At 32.5% G+C, this 19,631-nt stretch overlaps 2 protein-coding genes across 2 annotated transcripts; one reads left to right on the forward strand and one right to left on the reverse strand.

Annotated features, from left to right (window-relative positions):
- The first annotated feature begins 1,665 nt into the window (after window positions 1-1,665).
- Window positions 1,666-3,963, forward strand: LOC122601203. The gene is made up of 3 exons (XM_043773967.1): window positions 1,666-1,795; window positions 2,470-3,264; window positions 3,359-3,963. Exons 1-3 carry the CDS (start codon window positions 1,666-1,668, stop codon window positions 3,961-3,963), a joined length of 1,530 nt encoding a protein of 509 aa, XP_043629902.1.
- Window positions 3,964-12,968: 9,005 nt separating this feature from the next.
- Window positions 12,969-14,147, reverse strand: LOC122602122 (2-hydroxyisoflavanone dehydratase-like). Its single transcript, XM_043774850.1, has one exon. It carries the CDS (start codon window positions 14,055-14,057, stop codon window positions 13,089-13,091), a length of 969 nt encoding a protein of 322 aa, XP_043630785.1. The 5' UTR covers window positions 14,058-14,147; the 3' UTR covers window positions 12,969-13,088.
- Window positions 14,148-19,631: the final 5,484 nt, after the last annotated feature.

Genomic DNA, 19,631 nt, shown 5'->3' on the forward strand with positions numbered 1-19,631 from the left:
GACCGTGTTCAACAATAAGTTTTCCTTTGCATAAAAATCATACAGATCATTGAATCAATGGTTAAGATTTAAAGATATAAATCATTAAATCAATTCATTTTTGGTTTTTATGTTGTCATATTGAATATATTGGTACTTAGCCTATGTGTCACTTTTTGGGATCGTCCTAGACAAACAAATCCTAACGTCATTTCTGATACAATAATAATACAATATTAATATGAAAAAAATGTATATAAGACTGTTTGAGACTTAAACTTAAATGTGAAGCCATTCAAGTATTATTTTTTCAATATTTTTTCGTTTCTTTAATAAATTATTTGGCCTCATGATTTTAATAGATAGTATGTGAGTTTTTTATATACTGACAATCTTATATACTTATTTCCTAACAATAATAATAAGGAAAATAATAATTGAAAGGACCGACAATTCCGTTGTGGCCAGCTTATAAATTTTGGGAACAAGTGGTCAAAGAGGGATATTATGGGCCCATCTGTCAATAAAAATAGTAAAACACGGTGGCGGCATTAGTTTGACGGGGCAAAGGAATTGGAAGCCGGCGTGTAAACTACGTCTTACTTGTTATTTCTCAGGAAACTACAATGTCTCAAAAAATATAAATTATAAAATGTTAAAACTATCTAATATAAACTTTAGGTTATATTTTGAATATGTTAATAACTTCAGGGTTAAGATATTATGCAGGGTTGTATTGTGCAGGGTTGTTATTTTTATCTACAGTAGGACTGATCTTGTACAAAGGGAAAGATGAGGTAGGAGAGCTGCAAGCTGTCATAGTCCTAGAGTATAATTACTATCATCCACCCTTTTTAGGGTTTCAAGATCGATCTTCCAGTTTTACATATTTTCGTATATATAATTTTTCTGCAAATATTCTAGTGATAATTGATTGTATTCTTGGATTGATTTATCTTGATCAATCCTTTATTTGATCATGTTGATCATATTCTCAATTGTAATAATCGAACTTTATAAGTCGGATAATCTAGCCGACTGATTATTTCTAATCAAATAATAAAACAACATATTAATAATAAATTGTTGTTTGATTGATCTTCAAGTTTGTTCATGGTATCAAAGCCAAGTTCCATCTGATCGGTGATTTCTGGTTTATAAGTTTTTTTGGATTTAGGGCGTATTTCGATTTCGATACCCTAGATCTAAGAATTGGTTTACGATCTTGATAATTCCTCTGCTTAGCAATTCAGATCCTTCTTCTTCTTGACTAAGTGAATCAAGAAGAAATCCAGGGTTTCTTCATATTTAGATCCTGATTATTCTTCTTGACTAAGTGAATCAAGAAGAAAATTAGGGTTCTTCTACCTTCAACCGATAGCACTGTATTGTTAAATCTTCTTCTTCCTTTCTTTATTTGTGTTTAAATCTGCTTATAGTTTCTTCTCAAATTAAAATTTTTTTTATATATATATTAAATTTTTTTATTATCTTTTTCTCATAAAAGCACCAGGATTAATACTTGACCTACCTTCATATGAAAGGCCAGGAATCCTGTCACTAATTCTAGTGTGTGATTAAGATATATTTTTAATCATTTTTTTATTTGAGAAGGGATTAATACTTGACCTACCTTCATATTTTTAATCATTAATTGTTCTTTATTTGCTTGTTATCTAATTGATTATGGCTCCTGAACCTCCTCCTGGTAGTAGCTCTAAGCCTACTACTGTTAGTGCTCTTGATTTTGGTGATCCATTATATCTTCATCCTACTGATACTAGTGGTGCTTCTATTATGTCTTTTAAATTGACTGGTACTGAGAATTATTGTTGAAACACGAGGAACCGGTCAAATCGTGATCTAAACAACTACAAACGTGCGGAATCCGATTGTAATTGTCTTTGAGGATTCTGAATAAACATGAACATATATGCACGAATTACATGAAGAATAAGAGATAAGAACAGATGCATAACTCGTGAATATCATTAATCATATGCATATTACACCAAATCAGTATACATCTGACCGGCACGAGGTATAGATCTCTACCTCGTGCGCTATGAACGAAATCTGTTGCAACTAAGATCGTTAACCTACAATTGTAACCTAATTCTAGTATATATAGGCTGCTACATGGGTCGGGCTTCTATCTCGTTCGTAGGCCTTGAACTCCTTTACACGAACTAGCAACCTCGTGCTGACGTCATCATGAAATGATGATGACGTCATCACGACCTTGAAGATGCATTTTCTTCTTCATAATCAGCCCTTTGAATTGTATTGCAACGGACAACAAAAGCCTATCAGAAATTGTTTCTACAATTATAATGTGTGGTCATGTGCTATGATGCTTGCTTTGGAAACTAAAAATAAAGTAGGTTTTATAGATGGTTAATGTGAGAAAAATAATGATGATCCTGTATTAGCTAAACAGTGGGATAGATGTAATTCAGTGGTATTATCTTGGATATTAGGATCTGTTAGTCAAGATTTGTACATGGGTCAAATTTTTCTCTAAAATTGCAAGTGAGGTTTGGGATGACTTAAAAGAAACCTATGATAAAGTTGATGGATCTGTTACTTTTAATCTTCATCATAAAATTAATACTCTAAGTCAAAATGGTTCTTCTTTGTCTGAGTATTATCATAAATTGAATACATTCTGGAAACAATTTGATGCTATGGTGAAATTACCTGTTTGTACTTGTAAAGCTGCTAAAGAATTTAAGACTCATCATGACTTAATTAGATTAATGCAGTTTCTTATAGGACTTGATGATGTTTATATGTCTGTTAGAAGTACTATTCTTACTAGAGATCCTTTACCTAATGTGAAATATGCTTATGCACTTCTGTCTAGAGAAGAATCACATAGGAATGCTAGTTCTGTGAATCATGTTAAACCTGCTAATTTTGCTTTTGTCTCTAAGTTTAATGATTCAAAGAAAAAGTTTGTTAGAAATGAAAATTTGGTTTGTGCTAATCCTGCTTGTGGTTTGAAAGGTCATACTATTGATAAATGCTTTAAACTTGTTGGATATCCAGATTTTAATAAGAAAAAACCATATCAGAATAAAAGTTATACTAGTAATAATGTGATTAATGAAAGAAATAACTGGAATGATAAATCTGATATGAATGGACAATCCTCTAAAACTGTTATATCTGATACTTCTGTTAGTTATGGTTTCCCATTTACTAATGATCAAATTGCAAGACTCATGAGTTTGTTAGATGAGAATCAGGATTCTAAAGGAAAAACACAAGCTAATATGGCAGGTATTCAATGCCTTTATGTCTTCAACCTTTTTTAATTCTAATGTGAAAATTGATAATTTAATAAGTTTAATTCACTGGATTATTGATTCTGGAGCAAACCAGCATATGTGTGCTTCTGACAAGAACATGATAAATGTAATTGATGTTTCTGGACTAAACTTGACTGTTAATCATCCAAATGGAACCTCTGCAAAAATAACTAAAATTGGTGATTTAAAAGTTACTGAACATATAACATTATTTGATGTTCTTGTAGTTCCAGAATATAATGTAAGCTTGTTCTCTGTGCATAAGGCTAATAGAGATAGCAAATTGTTTGTTGGATTTACTGAGTATGCATGTTATATTCAGGATTTGAGAACAATGAGAAGTTTGGGGACTGGTAGAGTTCATGGAGGTTTATATTTGTTAAATACTGGTAAGATTTATGCAAATAATATGTGTTTGAATTCTGTGACTAGCTGTCATGTGTCTGCTGAAATGGGGCATTCTAGATTAGGACACCCTTCACATAAAGTACTTGATGTGTTAAAAGATAAACTTGATATTACTATGGTTGATCAAAATGCTCTTTGTGATACTTGTCATAAAGCTAAACAAACTAGAGAACCATTTCCTTTAAGTGATCATAAAACAAATAATGTAGGTGAACTAATTCACCTTGATGTGTGGGGACCTTATAGAAAACCTAGTAAATAAGGATTTAAATATTTCTTGACTGTCGTAGATGATTATTCCAGAGCTGTTTGGGTTTATATGCTAAAATCAAAAACTGAAGTGTTTAAAAATGTGTCAAGTTTTATTAGAATGATCAATACTTAGTTTGGAAAAACTGTTAAAGTAATTAGATCTGATAATGGAACTGAATTTGTTAATTTAAATATGGATAACATGTTTAAACACTTTGGTATTGTGCATCAGACTTCTTGTGCTTATACACCCCAACAGAATGGGGTGGCTGAAAGAAAACACAGACACTTATTGAATGTGGCCAGAGCTCTTTTGTTCCAGGGAGGGATTCCTTTATATATGTGGTCTGAGTGTGTTTATACTGCTGTTTATCTGATAAATAGAACACCATCTTCTGTATTAAAAGGGAAAACCCCATATGAACTTGTTTTTGGTTTTGAACCTTATTTGAATCACTTAAGAATATTTGGTTGTTTGTGTTATGCTACTATCTTAAATAATGAAGATAAGTTTTCTAAGAGAGCTGAAAAATGTGTCTTGTTAGGTTATTCAAATTCTAAGAAAGGGTATAAACTTTATAGTCTGGAAAGCAAAACTGTTTTATATAGTAGAGATGTTAAATTTTATGAAAACATTTTTCCCTTCAAAATGGGAACTAACAGTTTTGCTAATAAACAAATTATTACATTCTTTGACAGGATAAATGAAAGGGTTGGTACCATTGGACCCAATAATGATAATTTTTTAAATACTGAAAGTGATGGCAGAGCAACCTTTGACATTGGTAGTACTTCTGAATCTACCAATGACAATGGAGGCACAACAACACTGGATGAAAACATCAATGAGATGTTGCAAGGTGGGAATGATAATGATATTCCTGAGGGTATTCATTTTAATGATCGTGGATCATTAATGAAGAAAATCCAGTGGAAACACCCATTCTTAGAAGGTCTAATAGAACTGGTAATTTACCAAAATATTTAAATGACTATGTTCTTGATTGTAAAGTGAAATATGGTATTGACAGAGTGGTAAATTATTCTAATTTAAGTTCAAATGTGTTTAATTTCTTGTCTAGTATAAATAAAAACCTTGAACCAACCACTTATAATCAAGCTGCCAAAGATCCTAAATGGGTTGAGACAATGAATCTTGAAATGGAAGCTTTATATAGGAACAATACTTGGACCTTGACTAATCTTCCTAAAGGAAGAGAACCCATTGGTTGTAAATAGATATATAAGATTAAATATAAGTCATCAGGTGAAATTGAAAGGTATAAAGCTAGATTAGTAGCTAAAGGGTATAACCAAAAGGAAGGTATTGACTATGAAGAAACTTTTTCTCCAGTTGTTAAAATGGTTACTGTTAGATGTTTTATTAATGTGGCAATTCAAAATGGTTGGACTTTGTATCAGTTAGACATTAATAATGCATTTTTATATGGTGATTTATATGAAGAAGTAAATATGTCTTTACCTCTTGGATATTTTTCTAAAGATGATCAAAGAGTTTGAAAACTTAATAAATCCCTTTATGGGCTTAAACAAGCACCAAGGCAATGGAACCATAAGTTGACCAAAGCCTTGATTGAGTATGGGTTTATTCAAAGTAAAAGTGATTACTCACTCTTTACTAAAACTGGTAATAACTTGTTTGTTGTACTTCTTGTTTATGTTGATGACATTGTCATTACTGGAAATGACAAATCTGAAGTAGAAAAGGTTAAAGATTTCTTAAGAACAAAGTTTCTTATTAAAGATTTAGGTATTCTTAAATATTTTTTGGGAATTGAAGTTATTAATACTTCACAAGGAGTATGTTTGACTCAAAGAAAGTATTGTATGGATCTTTTATTTGAGTATGGTATGCTTGGGTCTAAACCTATGAAAACTCCTATGGACATGAACCTTATTATCTCTGATATAAATGATGATTCTGATCCATTCATTGATAATATAACCTTGTATCAAAAAATTATTGGTAAGTTGATTTACTTTACTATCACTAGACCTGACATAAGCTACTCAATTCAATGCTTAAGTCAATATATGCATGCTCCAAAGGCTTCACATTTGAAGCATGCTTTTAGAATTTTGAGATACTTGAAGAAAAATCCAGGTAAAGGAATTCATATTGTGAAAGGTCAGTCTTTCTCCTTAACTGCTTTTGTGGATTTTGACTATGGGAAATGTGTTACTTCCAGGAGGTCAGTTACAGGTTTCTGTATTTTTTTTTAAATGATTCTCTTATTTCCTGGAAAAGTAAAAAGTAAAACACAATATCTAGGTCCTCTTCTGAGGCTGAATATAGGGCTATGGCTACTGTGACTTGTGAATTAGTATGGATTCTTAATGTGTTAAGTGATTTGAAGGTAGACAACTTGTTACCAGTTACTTTGTACTGTGACAATAAATTTGCAGTTTTAATTGCTAATGACCATGTTCTTCATGAAAGAACAAAACACATTGAAATTGATATTCATATTGTTAGGGAAAAAGTGTCTTCTGGATTGCTTAACCTTGTTAAGATTGATACTAATGATCAAACAACTGACATTTTCACAAAAAGTCTTTGTGTAAGACAACATGATTTTTTGTTAAGTAAAATGAACATGATAGACTTGTTTTCTACCTAAAGTTTATATTAAGGGAGGGTGTTAAAACTATCTAATATAAACTTTGGGTTATATTTGAATATGTTAATAACTTCAGGGTTAAGATATTGTGCAGGGTTGTTATTTTTATCTACAGCAGGACTGATCTTGTACAAAGGGAAAGAGGAGGGAGGAGAGCTGCAAGCTGTCATAGTCCTAGAGTATAAATACTATCATCCACCCTTTTTAGGGTTTCAAGATCGATCTTCCAGTTTTACATATTTTCGTATATATAATTTTTCTGCAAATATTCTAGTGATAATTGATTGTATTCTTGGATTGATTTATCTTGATCAATCCTTTATTTGATCATCTTGATCATATTCTCAATTGTAATAATCGAACTTTATAAGTCGGATAATCTAGCCGACTGATTATTTCTAATCAAATAATAAAAAAACATATTAATAATAAATTGTTGTTTGATTGATCTTCAAGTTCGTTCATAAAATATTTAAATTCGATGGAGTGAAACAAAATATTAGAGGTGTTTCGTGTTGCGTTATCAAAATGAATTTCGTGTTTCGTGTTCGTTCATAACATTGGAATCTTTTTTTTTATTATTATTGTTATTATTATCTCTTATAATTTAGTTTGTTGTCCATTATTGGTTCATATGGCTTTTTTTTCAACAAAAAAAAAGACCACATTAGCTTATCTTGAAGATCTACGCCAACACATGTTAACCATCATATACGACTCCGTGTTGTGCATGTATGGACTGTTTCGGAGTGAAACTACCCGAAGAAAATCAAAACGTTCAAGATTTTCTTTATTGATGAACTGGTATGTATTTTTTAAAGGGAAAAATCCATAAAAAGGTAACATATTTACATGAAATTCCTATTAAAAGTAACCAATTTTATTTTTGTCTATTTAAAAGATTCTATTTTTAAAAAATTCCTAATAAAGGATATATCGTTTGTTTTTGACAGACGGATCTCGTTAAATGTCACGTCAACGCTGCCATGTATATGTAAATATTTGCAAAGGTATATATATGTAATGTATCGAAGCTGACAACTCAAAATATTACCCAAATGCATCCATTTATCCAATCACACTTGACATCTCTCTGCCTACAATCCGTTCCTTCTTAGGCAAACTCATTGGACACCTTCACAATAAATCTTGGCTATCTGTATTAGACTAGGTTTACAATAAACCCTGGTTAATAAACCATAGTCGCCACCTTCACAAAGGTCGCCGGAAAACCACCAAACAACCAAACAACCACCTGACGTGGCTATCACAACAAATCCGACCACTTGCAAGGTTCGGTTTACATAGGTTACCTTTTTATGGATTTTTCCCTTTTTTAAATTATATAATCTACACTTTTTGTTTCTCTGTTTATTTAACTAAACTTGGAAAAAAAGGGTAAACTGGAATCAATACTTATATGGAGTTAATTTTCATATTTTTTTCTTTAACTTTCGTATTGATTAAGTTGTGATATTGATCATACACTTTTTGTTTCTCTTTTTATTTAACTAAAGTTGAAAAAAAAAGTAAACATTAATCAACATTTATATGAAGTTAATTTTCATATGTTTCTTCTTTAGCTTTCGTATTCATTAAGTTGTGATATAGGTCATACATTTTTTGTTTCACAATTATTATAAGATTTATATATCTTGAGATTACCTGTCCAATGGACGGGCCTGAGCACTAGTTACCTATATATTTGATAGATATTTAGCTTTAATGAATAAAAAAAAGGATTAAAAAAAAACACCACAAATAAAATACATAAAAGGTAACATAATTACACAAATTTCCTATTAAAGGTAACCTATTTTGTTTTTCATTTATTTAAAGAACCCTATTTCCATAAATTTCCTAATAAAGGGTATCTCGTTAGTTTTTTGACAAATGACGTCCGTTAAGTGTCACGTCACTGATCCCACGTCATCAGATTTGCTGATGTGGCAGTTGACTTTGACTAACTTATTAGTGTTCATTTTGGATAATTTAGTCAAAGTCAACTGTACAGTCAGCAAATCTGATAACGTGACATCGATGAGGTGGCATTTAACGGGTGTCATTTGTCAAAAACTAACGAGATACCCTTTATTAGAAAATCTTTGGAAATAGAGTCCTTTAAATAGACGAAAACAAAATAGGTTACCTTTGATAGAAAATTTGTGTAAATTAATAAGTTACCTTTTTAAGTATTAAACCCCATACATATAAATAAGGGCAAAAAAAAAAATCAAAAATGCTTCGAGTTTGAGGGTATTGACCTAGAAGTTTTTAATTAAAAGGCACGATATATTAATACGATGCATACAATGAAAAAACCTAAATAAACCTTTAACAAAAGTTTAGTACTGACAATACAATAAAAAGATGCATTTTATTCTTACGACCAAGTAATTAAATAAACTACGGAAAAAAAAAACGCGAAAAACTTTTACAGTTTGAAAGGACCAAACAAAAGTTTTAGCAAAAATAAAATTATACGGTGCATAAAATCATTCTTATGAATAGTTAGAACGAACAATCAACAAATGAATGATATATTGGTAAAAAGGTAACACGTTTACTTTTCAAGTTGTATAATTGAATTAAGTAATAGTGTGTTGTCACTATCAAAAACTTAAGTTTTAAAAACGTTTTTTGAACATAAATAAAATTAAACTATATAGGAACCTTATTTTTATTTCTTATTTATTTTTATCTTCTATTTTTATTTTTTATTTTTATTTTTATATTACATATATTATGTTTTTTACCCATGCGAACTTACGTATTGCGTACGTAGACCAGAGATACATGTGAGGAAAAAATAAATTATATACATAAGGTCAACAACTCAACATTGACGTGAATTTTTGATTAGTAACATCATTGATCTAATTAAAACCAACGGTTTAGATCAGTGGTTGGAGTACGTCCGTGCCTTTGGAGACAGAGGTTACGGGTTCGATTCTCATGTCTAACAAGGCTAAATGTCCTTTGTTACTTTTAGTAGAACCTGGAAGCAGACTATCTATCTTTGGTAGGGGTAAAACTGTCTACATCTCAACCTCCCCATACACCGGACACAAAACCCATAGAAGACAACACTGAGAGTTAATTTACTATACTGTATTGATCTAATTTAAAAGATCTTAATTCTTATTATTTTTTAAAATCATTTAGATCACTACGCTATTCAAATTTGTCACCAATAATATACTTTCAAAAAATGATATATTCATTTAAGTTACTAACTTAAAAATCTCAAAATCATGAAAAATATATAATAATATCCTATTATTTAATTCTTTTAGTTTCACAAAATATCTATTAAAAAAATTGTAAGTCATAGCTTGCGATTTGGCAAAAATGCAAGTCATGTTGTGCGATATTCAGAATGCAAGACATGGTTTGCGATTTTAATGTGTATTTGTGAAAAATCAAAAGAAATATGCTATTATCTTATATTTTTGATAATTTTTGAGTATTTTGTTTAGTCAATCTAAATAGCGAGACCATTTGATGAAAATATATCATATCATGGTGACAAATTTTAATAGTAACATGGCCACTTAGAAAATGACATATGGCTTTTATTTTTTTTATTTCAACTTCTTTAAAAGTTCATCTTTCCCATAAGTTGTCTGGAACTTTCCCATTCCAAAAAAATCCACTCATCCCCTCATCTTTTCTCCACTGCCATGCATATGTCTTAAAGTCTATTGTTAGAAAACTATATATAGAAGTCAGAAAAATCAGCAACACAGTCCCATTGCGGTTTAATGTTCCAAATCATACTTCAGCAATTCAAGTCCTCGATTAGTCCTTTCTTTTTGACAAATGTAACCAAAAAACTTGGATAGGAAACTAGGAATGTAACCAAAGAAGTTACTCAGCAACAAATCTCATTCATTTAAATTATTGTTTTGGTTCAAAAATATATCTTTCAATTTCTTGATATTTACACACCTAAACGATAAAATAATTAAAAGAAAGGAGGTTGAATTTGTTAGTTTCATGGCAATACTCTAGCCTTGCATACTGATTAGTAATAAAGATGAAGCATAACTTGTTAAGAGTTTTATTTTTATTATGCAAGAAAGAGATAAAAGAGAAAATGGAAATGTAATAAAGAATGAATATAGTGGGAAAGAGAATGAGTATTTGGAAAGAGAATAGATTCCATCGTTTGTTACAAGTAGAGAATCAATATATGAAAAATACAAAAATTTAAATAATAATTAAATTTAATACATATAGCATCATTAAAAAAAATAAAAAAATAATTTTCATTCTCATCCATTTTCTATAATTTATAGAGAATGAAGAGAATGAAATCGATTCCCACTTCTCAATTCTCTTTCTCATTCTTCATTTCAACCAAACATGAGAAGTGTTTCTTATTCCCTTTCCACCCTTTCTGTTCATCTCCCCATTTCTCTCAACTTAACTAATCAAATTACTCAATCTTATTTCAACCCTACAACTTTTTTTTCAACCTTTTTTTAATGGCAACCATCATTCCCAACCTTTTTTCCACCTCCCTCAACCTTGTTTCCATCTCCCTCAACTCTCTCATTTGAAATTTTTATCTCCCTCGACCTTTTCCTCCCATCTCTCTCCCATCCCTCAGAGAGCTCACAACCTTTCCCTCAATCTTTCTCTCCCATCTCTCTTGAGTGGCGGTTGAACCTCCTCTCATCTCCCGAGCTCCCTACCATCCCCTCACTCACTCCCTCTCCTAAAGGTTTGTCCAAAGCAAGAACTACCCATTAAATTTTCTCTAAATAGGTAATTTTCTCTAGAAATAAATTTATTGATACGGTTTGTTTGATTGGTGGAGTGTGAGACTACAGATTTGGCAAAACTTACAAGATTACAAAGCTTCTATTTGACAAAATTTATTTATCCTCTTTATTATTTTAGTAATTACTTTTGAATAAAACAGCTTTCAACGTAAAGGTTGTCGGTTGTTTTAACCAGGATCCGCTCCCTCCAACGTACTGATGTCTTACACTATATTCTCGAGTTTATATCGATAAGAAAAGAAATGATAAGATTAGATAGGGGAAGAGAAGAAAAAAACTATATAAATATAATGCATTCTCGATTTTTAAAAAAATTAAAGATATAATAAGAAAAAAAATAATTGATTACATTCTTGAGTTTTAATGAATGGAAAGGAAAAGAAAAAAAGATACAATTTTACACATATAGCCTTTATAAAATAAGTATTAGATGTAGTTTGAAGAGTGAAATGGTAATTTTATACATGTATCATTTATTTTCCATCACAATCATGCCAAAATTGGCAAGAAAGTTTTGGGACTTAAAACCTTCAAGTTTTACTATCCTTTCCTATCTTTTCTTTTATAAAAGAAACTCAAGAATGACAATTTAAAAAAGTCTTCTATAATTTCTTTTCTTATCCTATGAAAAAAAAACTCAAGAATGTAGTGTTAGTGTATCCCGTTTTGATTAGACAATTTCGGTGTGTCAACTTCAGTTTGAGCAGAAGTGCAAATCTTAACTACCTTATAAAGCATTTGGTTGTCCTATTTTATCAAAAAAGAACTTGATCTATCCAAACTACCCATCTTCTTTATTCATTAATTTAAATTTCTTCACCTAATATATCTATAATACCCTTAATAAAATTAGTAGCAACATAAAATTTTCAACCATTAAATTAACTGCAATACCTCCTTTTATATCAATTAATTACTTTTATATTTAAAATCACGCTATTACTGACACCGCCGCCACCACTGCTATTTGCCGCCGCCACCACCACCACCACCCGTCGCCGCCACTATCATCACTGCACCGCCGTATCGCGCGGGTATATGACTAGTATTAATAAAGTGTATCCTGAGTTTTTATAGCATTTTTGTGACTAGAACTCCAAATATATAGGATTGCATCTTTTGAAGAATATATGTATATGCATGTGTAACTGTGTATCTTTTGGTGAAAACAGTTAAATTTGTTGAACATATATAGCATTATAGCAACAAGCTAACAACCAATGCAACTTGTAAGGGTACTGCTAATCTTTGTACGTAAGTCATGAAATCGAATTGACTAATAGAAGTATGCATCTACTCTTATCTAATTTATTGCGATGCCGTTTAGCTTAATCCATAAATTATTGATCTTAAATAAATGGTAGACGATGACGTACACTTAAATCACAAACACCAAATGGGTTTAAAATTAAGAGTTCATATCCAGATAGTGGTTATATCAACCACCAAAATCACGCAGACTTTTGGATCGATATGTTAGAAGTCAACAATAAAAACCACAACCACCTCTAAGAAAATATGGAATAATATAGTATTTGGAATCAACAAAAAGACCAAAAGCAAAAAAGGTTGAGTGGCAACAGTTGGACAATCTAATTCAACTTAATTAGAAACGGAATTTTTTCAAACTTACATGATAAAACATTATGATTATATACATATATGATTCCTATACAATAGTTGTATAAACCTTAACTTTTAAGCTAGTAATGTTGAAGAAATTCAGCCAAACGTATGAACATATTCTTTGCATTTACACTTTCAGGGTTGAAGATGTGAAACCCATGATCCTCTCCTTGAACCTCATATAGAGATGATTCGCCTTTCCATCCACTCGCCCTAACAAATTCATAGTAATGAACCCCTCGGTCTCTTAGCTCGTCCTTGGAAGCAACACAAACGAGCAACCGCCTACATCCAAGGCTTGCTAAACAAGGTGCATCTCTTACAAATGGATTGATCCATGGATGATCAAACCCATCTGGTAAGCTAGGGTTAATGAACATCCATGTATTGTAAAAATTAGACAATTCACGAGTAGTTAAGACTGGCTCGGAACCAACTGGTTCCGAGCCTAAAAAATATGGGTTTGTCAGAAACATTCCCAGAATCTCGACCCCACCATTTAGCTCTTCGGTACCGGCCCGAATGGCCATGTGATGTGAAATATTTGCACCAGAACTAAATCCACCTATATAAAGACGGTTAAAATCTCCATGTTTGATCAACCATGGTTCGTATTTTTCGTCGTGTTTTTGTCTAGAATGTGTTGCAACCCATTGTAGAGCAGTCCATGAATCTTCGTACGCCGTGGGAAGAGGATGTTCTGGGGCTAATCTGTATTCTACTGAAATTACAAGAGCGTTGGCTTGAGCCGAAATAGTATTAATGTATTGGTGACACAAAGTGGAGTAAGCAGACTCGATACAAAATCCCCCACCATGAAAGTAGACCAAAATTGGAAGTTTTGTGTTTGTTTGGTTAGGTAGGTAAATTCGAGCCGAGACATATGGTGAAATGATGATGTCTCTTGACGCGACTCTGCTATCGGTCCCTGTGGGTGATGGTGGTGCGAGTGGCGGGTTGTAGAGTCGCTCTACTATGCCGTTCTTATAGACTCGAAGGAAGGGTAGAAGTTCAGATTTTACATCCAATTCTTGCTCTAATGTCATGATGGAGAGGAAAGGGAGAGATATAATAATAATACACAAAGATCTTAGATGATATGAACTAGCTATTTATTTATGTTATGATCAAGAATAGGTAGATCATATGGACAATAAACAATATTTCTTGTCTACTTTTTGGTTAAACAAAGCATATTTAATAGAACTATTCAACTAATACAACAAATTCTCAAGAATTTATGGAAACAACAGTATTCTATTTCGTTTCAACGCGTTTGTTTATAATTTTAACATGATTATAAAAAGTATAAAAAAGAAATGCCATCCCTAAGTTAAAGAATCCAACACTTTGATTTACATATCATGTTAAAATGACAAAACAATAAGAAGTTATAGTATTTTAGTTAAGAATATTAGGATCGTTTGTTGCTACTATATGGTAACAACTTGTTATTGATCGTGTATAACTTGTTATTGATCGTGTATAACTGTATAAGACCCTTTCCAACACATTCGTTGAAACCAAGGTGAAAGGGCGTTCACGTCAAAGGATTGGAGTGAAAGGTTGTGAGGCCCTCATGATAGGACGGTGGGAAATGTCGGTTCAAAACTGGAGTTTAACTTATAAATGTGATAGATAACAATTTAAAACAGGTCAGATAAAGTGATTTTATATCTTACTTTATCAAGCATTTTAAAGGATTTTAAATTATATCCTTAAATGTTCTCAACCATATTTGTAAGACAAAGTTGGAATCCCAATACCAATTTTGTCTATATAGAGGTCTTTGCCCAACCAATAAACAACCTTTGCATAATCAAACTTTGCATATTTTTGGTGAACTTGTGCAATATTCTCTCAACCGTAAAAAGGAACTTTCTTCACAACATTAAGTGTTTCGATTGTTAGAGAGATTTTCCAAGTATTAGATCAATTGTATTTCATAGTTTGTTAGGATATTTACATCTTTGTATTATTTTGGTTCTGCAACATCCTTGTAATTTATTTAAACATAATAAATAAATTGCACTTAAAAAATTACAACTTGGTCCCACCAGTTTACTTTATTTTATATACATATCGCAGTGTCTTTACTTATTTAATATTGTCACCTTATAAGTAGTCCTCCAGTTAACCTGGTATACTGTTTACTTCAACTGATCACGTCTAGTTTAGTGAACGTATTGCAAAGACTCTCACCATCGACATAGAGGTGTCTTCAGTGGTACCATCTATTGAGTTAGGACCTACAAGTGGTATCAGAGCAGAATGGTTCTTGTCATGATGAAACTCATGTTAATAATACACCACCTGTTCAAAATGTTAATACTAACCCTCCTCCTCCTAATACCCTTAACCATGTCCATGTCCACCACTTTAACACTATTGTTCCCAAATTTGATGGGAGTAGTGAGACTTTTGGGACATGGAATGCCAGAATGTTGTTGCATTTTGGAGGGATAGAAAGGTATATATGTTGAAAATCCTTAAGGATGGACCACATATACCCATGTTTGTTGGGGAAGAACCACGGTAGAGAACTGGAGGTCTTGTATCGGAACCCAATGCCAATGCTTCACGAGAAGCCATTTGAAAGAGATTTGATTTGAAACTTGGAATGAAATGAGATTTGGAAAATTCAGGAAATGAAACGATCTTGATGAAGATCGTCCTAGGTGAAGATCGTTTTGGAAGATCGTCCTAGAAGAAAAAAGAAGTAAGACGAGTTTGTGAAGGTTGTCTTAGATTTGAAAGAGTGAGACGATTTAAGGAAGATCGTCTTGGAAAAAATTTGGTGAAATTTAACTAAGTATGAAATGAATTTGAAATTGAGTAATGATTTTGTGTTTTTGGAATTATAAACTGAAATTGAATTAAAGGAATTTGAAATGGAAATTGAAAAATGACAAACTTGGAAATGAAAACAATCTCGTTGAAGATCGTTTTAGAATTTGAAGAGAAAATGAGACGGTCTTGAGTTGAAGATCGTCTTGGGTGACTGAGAAATTTTCTAAGTATTTTAAGAAAATTTGGACAGAGTTTGGTTATGAATTGGTAGGAATGAATTTGAGCAAAACCAATCAAGAATGATCAGTTACCCAGGAAGTGTGTGATTCCCAATCGCAACAACTTCAATTAAACAATCAAAATACACCAACTTTTAACAGACACTGAGACAATCTTGGGCAAGATCGTCCTAGAGTCAGGTAACTAAGACGATCTTGGCAAGATCGTCTTAGTTTTCTGTCTTAATTTTCAAAGTAAAACACTTTGAATTGACCAAAACCGATCCTTTCGGATTAGTTAGCCACAATCAATACTTCATACCACAACCACTTGCTAGAACGATCTTGTGAGGATCGTCCTACAAGCCACAACACAGAAAGTATGAATGAATGAAAATTCAAGCACTGAGACGATCTGAGAAAGATCGTCCTAGTGAAGATCGTCTGGAGGTCATCTTCTTCATTACAACAGTTTGCAAAAACTCTATTGATGACTTTTAAAGCTTCAATATCTTTCGAATTACTTGGAGTTAGAACTTGAAATCACTTGCAAAATGTTCATAATCACGTCCGCAACAAATCCTTGAACAAATTTCAGCTAATAACACAACAGAATCAAAATCCAAATTTTGAGCGCCAAAAACCAAAAATTCAATCTCGAGAATTCGATTGAATTGGAACGTAAAACTTGACAGAATTATGTTTTGAGCTATGAGGAATCTATTGGTGAACAAAAACTGATGATTTTATGTGTTTTAATCGATGAAAAATGATGAAACAGGGGATGGTATGAAAAACGGTTTTTGATATGAATTTGGATGAAAATTGAGATCAAAATCAGTTATGGATCGATATCAAAGTGATGTTTGCTCTGATACCAAATGTTATAACACGATTTCTTCTCAGGATTTGATCCCAACAATGGTGGATCAAGTGTGTGTGTTCTTGGTGTGTTTAGTGTGTGTGATTTCTAGAGAGAGAGAGAAATCGGAACGAACTGGATTAAATGTATGTAAAAATGAATCAAAGGCTTATGATTTCTAAGGAGTTGAGAGTATTTATAGTCTAAATCTACAACTAAGCTAATTAACACTCCTAGTCCCTTAATCTTAGAAATCATTTTACCATGTCTTAACAACAACAAAGTCCACTAACTTAAATTACAATTTATCACTATTTTTGGATTTCTAACATTCCTGCTGCTCCGGAGTCTACAGTTCGTCAAGAGCCAGAGCCGACACTTGTTGCTCCTAGGCTTTCGTCTGCTCCTATTCAGGCGACAGTTCCTGTTTCTACTGTCATGGGATGTCTGTTGGCTCCTCTGCAAAGACCATAGATGCCTCCCACAGGAACTTTTAGTGCTCGTATGCCTTCATTTGAAGCTACGATGCCACCTCAGGCCTCTACATCTGATGTTGCTTCTACGTCACGTCCAGTTGCTCCGGTTCAAGTGCAGCTGAGTCGTTTATTTTCAGAGAAGAAGATGTTGGAGATGAGGGTCACATCTTTGTAGAGTCAACTAAAGCTCCAAGCTGCTAAGCATCAGGAAGAGATGGACATGATGACTGCTCTTGTTCATTCTCTTGGTTCTAGACTTGACCAATTCTTGGCTCAAGGGGGAGATAAGAGTGGTTGTAAGGATGATGAGCTAGCAAGGAAGTTAAGAGATGATGATCATGAAGATCAAGATCTAGCTCAAGGTCCTAATCAAGCACAACCAGATGTTGGTGAGCCAGAGAATAGAAGTCAAGGTCAAGATACTGCTGGTGATGCTATGGATACAGAGACTACAAACATTCAAGGGGAGTCATCAAGACAAAGAGAGTCAGAGATTGCTGGTCCAGCTGGTGCTAGTACTTCTAGGATTCAAAATAAAGGCAATGCTGTGATGACCGCTCTAGATGCAGATCCTGATGATCCTAATAATGATGAGGAAGATTCCAATTCAGGTAACTCCGATTCTAATTCTAATAGAATAGAAAGGGAGATTCGAGAAAAGATAGTGAATGATCCTCATAATCATATAGAAAAAGAAAATCTTAGCAAAGGAAAATCTACTTAGGATAGTGAGTCAACTAAGACTGATTCTACTACCAATGCCTCTACAGAGTCAGATTTGCACCCATTAATTGTGCATAGACTATAAAAGAGATTGGGTTATGATCCACAAGCTCATATGAGAGCTAGAGCAGAGATTATGGATTATGATGATTATTATGATCCAGGATCACTTAGGGATCACATGAAAGAACAGTGAGGGTTAACTCATACATCTTCAGAGTCATAGTCAGATTCGGATTATGAACCTTAGTGCTAATGATTTTTGTTTTTGTAATGATTATAAGATAAATATGATTGTATTTGTTACATTATATTTATGATATAATATTATTGATGTAAGTTAAAATAGATAAAGATTATAAGATAAATATTAATGTAATTGTTACATTATATTTATGATATAGTATTATTTATTTTAATTTCTTTTATGTATTTATACTATTTTATTATGCATTGGACGATCTTGATGCTGAAGAAGATCTAGAAAGTATCGATGATGAAGATTTGGAAGAAGGAGGTTCATTACTTCGGAAGCTAATAGAAAAAGGTTGCTTGAGACACCTTATGACTTTGATCGTGTCTTTAATGAAGATGAAGTCATTCAAGTTGAACCAATAGCTGAAGTGGAACATCTCAATCTCAATCCAATCATAGATAGTCCAGATGAACCTAAGAATGCTGCAAGTTTGAGATTTTCTGTATATGCAAACATAGTTGATGAAGGACATGACAATATTTTTGATCTATACTCGAATATAGATGCTACATGAGAGGTTGATCTTGGAAGATTTAATATACCTCCGGTGCAGCAAGATCATGAGTTTATTATTAATAGACTAATTCCAGGTTATAGAGGACATACTGGTTTGATGTACGTGATACGTATAAACCATCAATGTTTTGAGAGTATATCTCAGACAAGGATGCACCCAAATATTTCTCAGTGATACAAAGTTGGTTCTATGATCACAGAATCAAATTGTTTATTATCAAGAGAAAGGAGGGATGACAGTACATGTCGATGAGTCAAAGACACTTCCACTCTCTCAGTGATTCTGACATGATAGATTTGGGAAGACGCTGGTTCGTTAATCTTCAGAGCAATGGACTTGCAGATTTCTACTGGAATAGATTCAGAAATGAAAGAATTAAGTATTTCAGTGCTAAAGGTCTGAAGCCAGAAGAAAGGTTGATAAAGCCAACACCTTTGAAGAAGATTAAGAATCCAGATGACACATTTCGGTTTGTCCAGAAAAGGATTAAATGTGTTAAGAAGGTTCCTGCTATCAAATGGGATCAAGATATGCTGACAGAGATGACATTTTGGCAGATAGATATCAAGTCAGGCGAAGAACAAATGTTTGTTGATGATTCACAAAAACAGATGTTGCTACGCATGTATGATCCGATGCAGGTTGTCAATTTGTCAAGAGGTGATCAAAGAAGACTTTTGGATACACCTTGTTCAGCTGTGGATTTTTGGAGAGTAGAGGAAAGACGCTATCGCAACATTCTCGCTCATTGTTTACAAGAGAGAATTCATGCGAATAA

This window comes from Erigeron canadensis, chromosome 5 (assembly GCF_010389155.1).
Source record: "Erigeron canadensis isolate Cc75 chromosome 5, C_canadensis_v1, whole genome shotgun sequence".
NCBI lineage: Eukaryota > Viridiplantae > Streptophyta > Magnoliopsida > Asterales > Asteraceae > Erigeron > Erigeron canadensis.

Excerpts from the sequence above, each read along its gene's own strand:
- LOC122601203 (XM_043773967.1), top strand. The coding sequence starts at position 1,666 with ATGGCTCCTGAACCTCCTCCTGGTAGTAGCTCTAAGCCTACTACTGTT. Across the intron at positions 1,796-2,469 it reads TATGTCTTTTAAATTGACTG|TCAAGATTTGTACATGGGTC; the intron begins GTACTGAGAATT and ends AGGATCTGTTAG. Across the intron at positions 3,265-3,358 it reads AACACAAGCTAATATGGCAG|CAAACCAGCATATGTGTGCT; the intron begins GTATTCAATGCC and ends TTGATTCTGGAG.
- LOC122602122 (XM_043774850.1), bottom strand. The coding sequence starts at position 14,057 with ATGACATTAGAGCAAGAATTGGATGTAAAATCTGAACTTCTACCCTTC.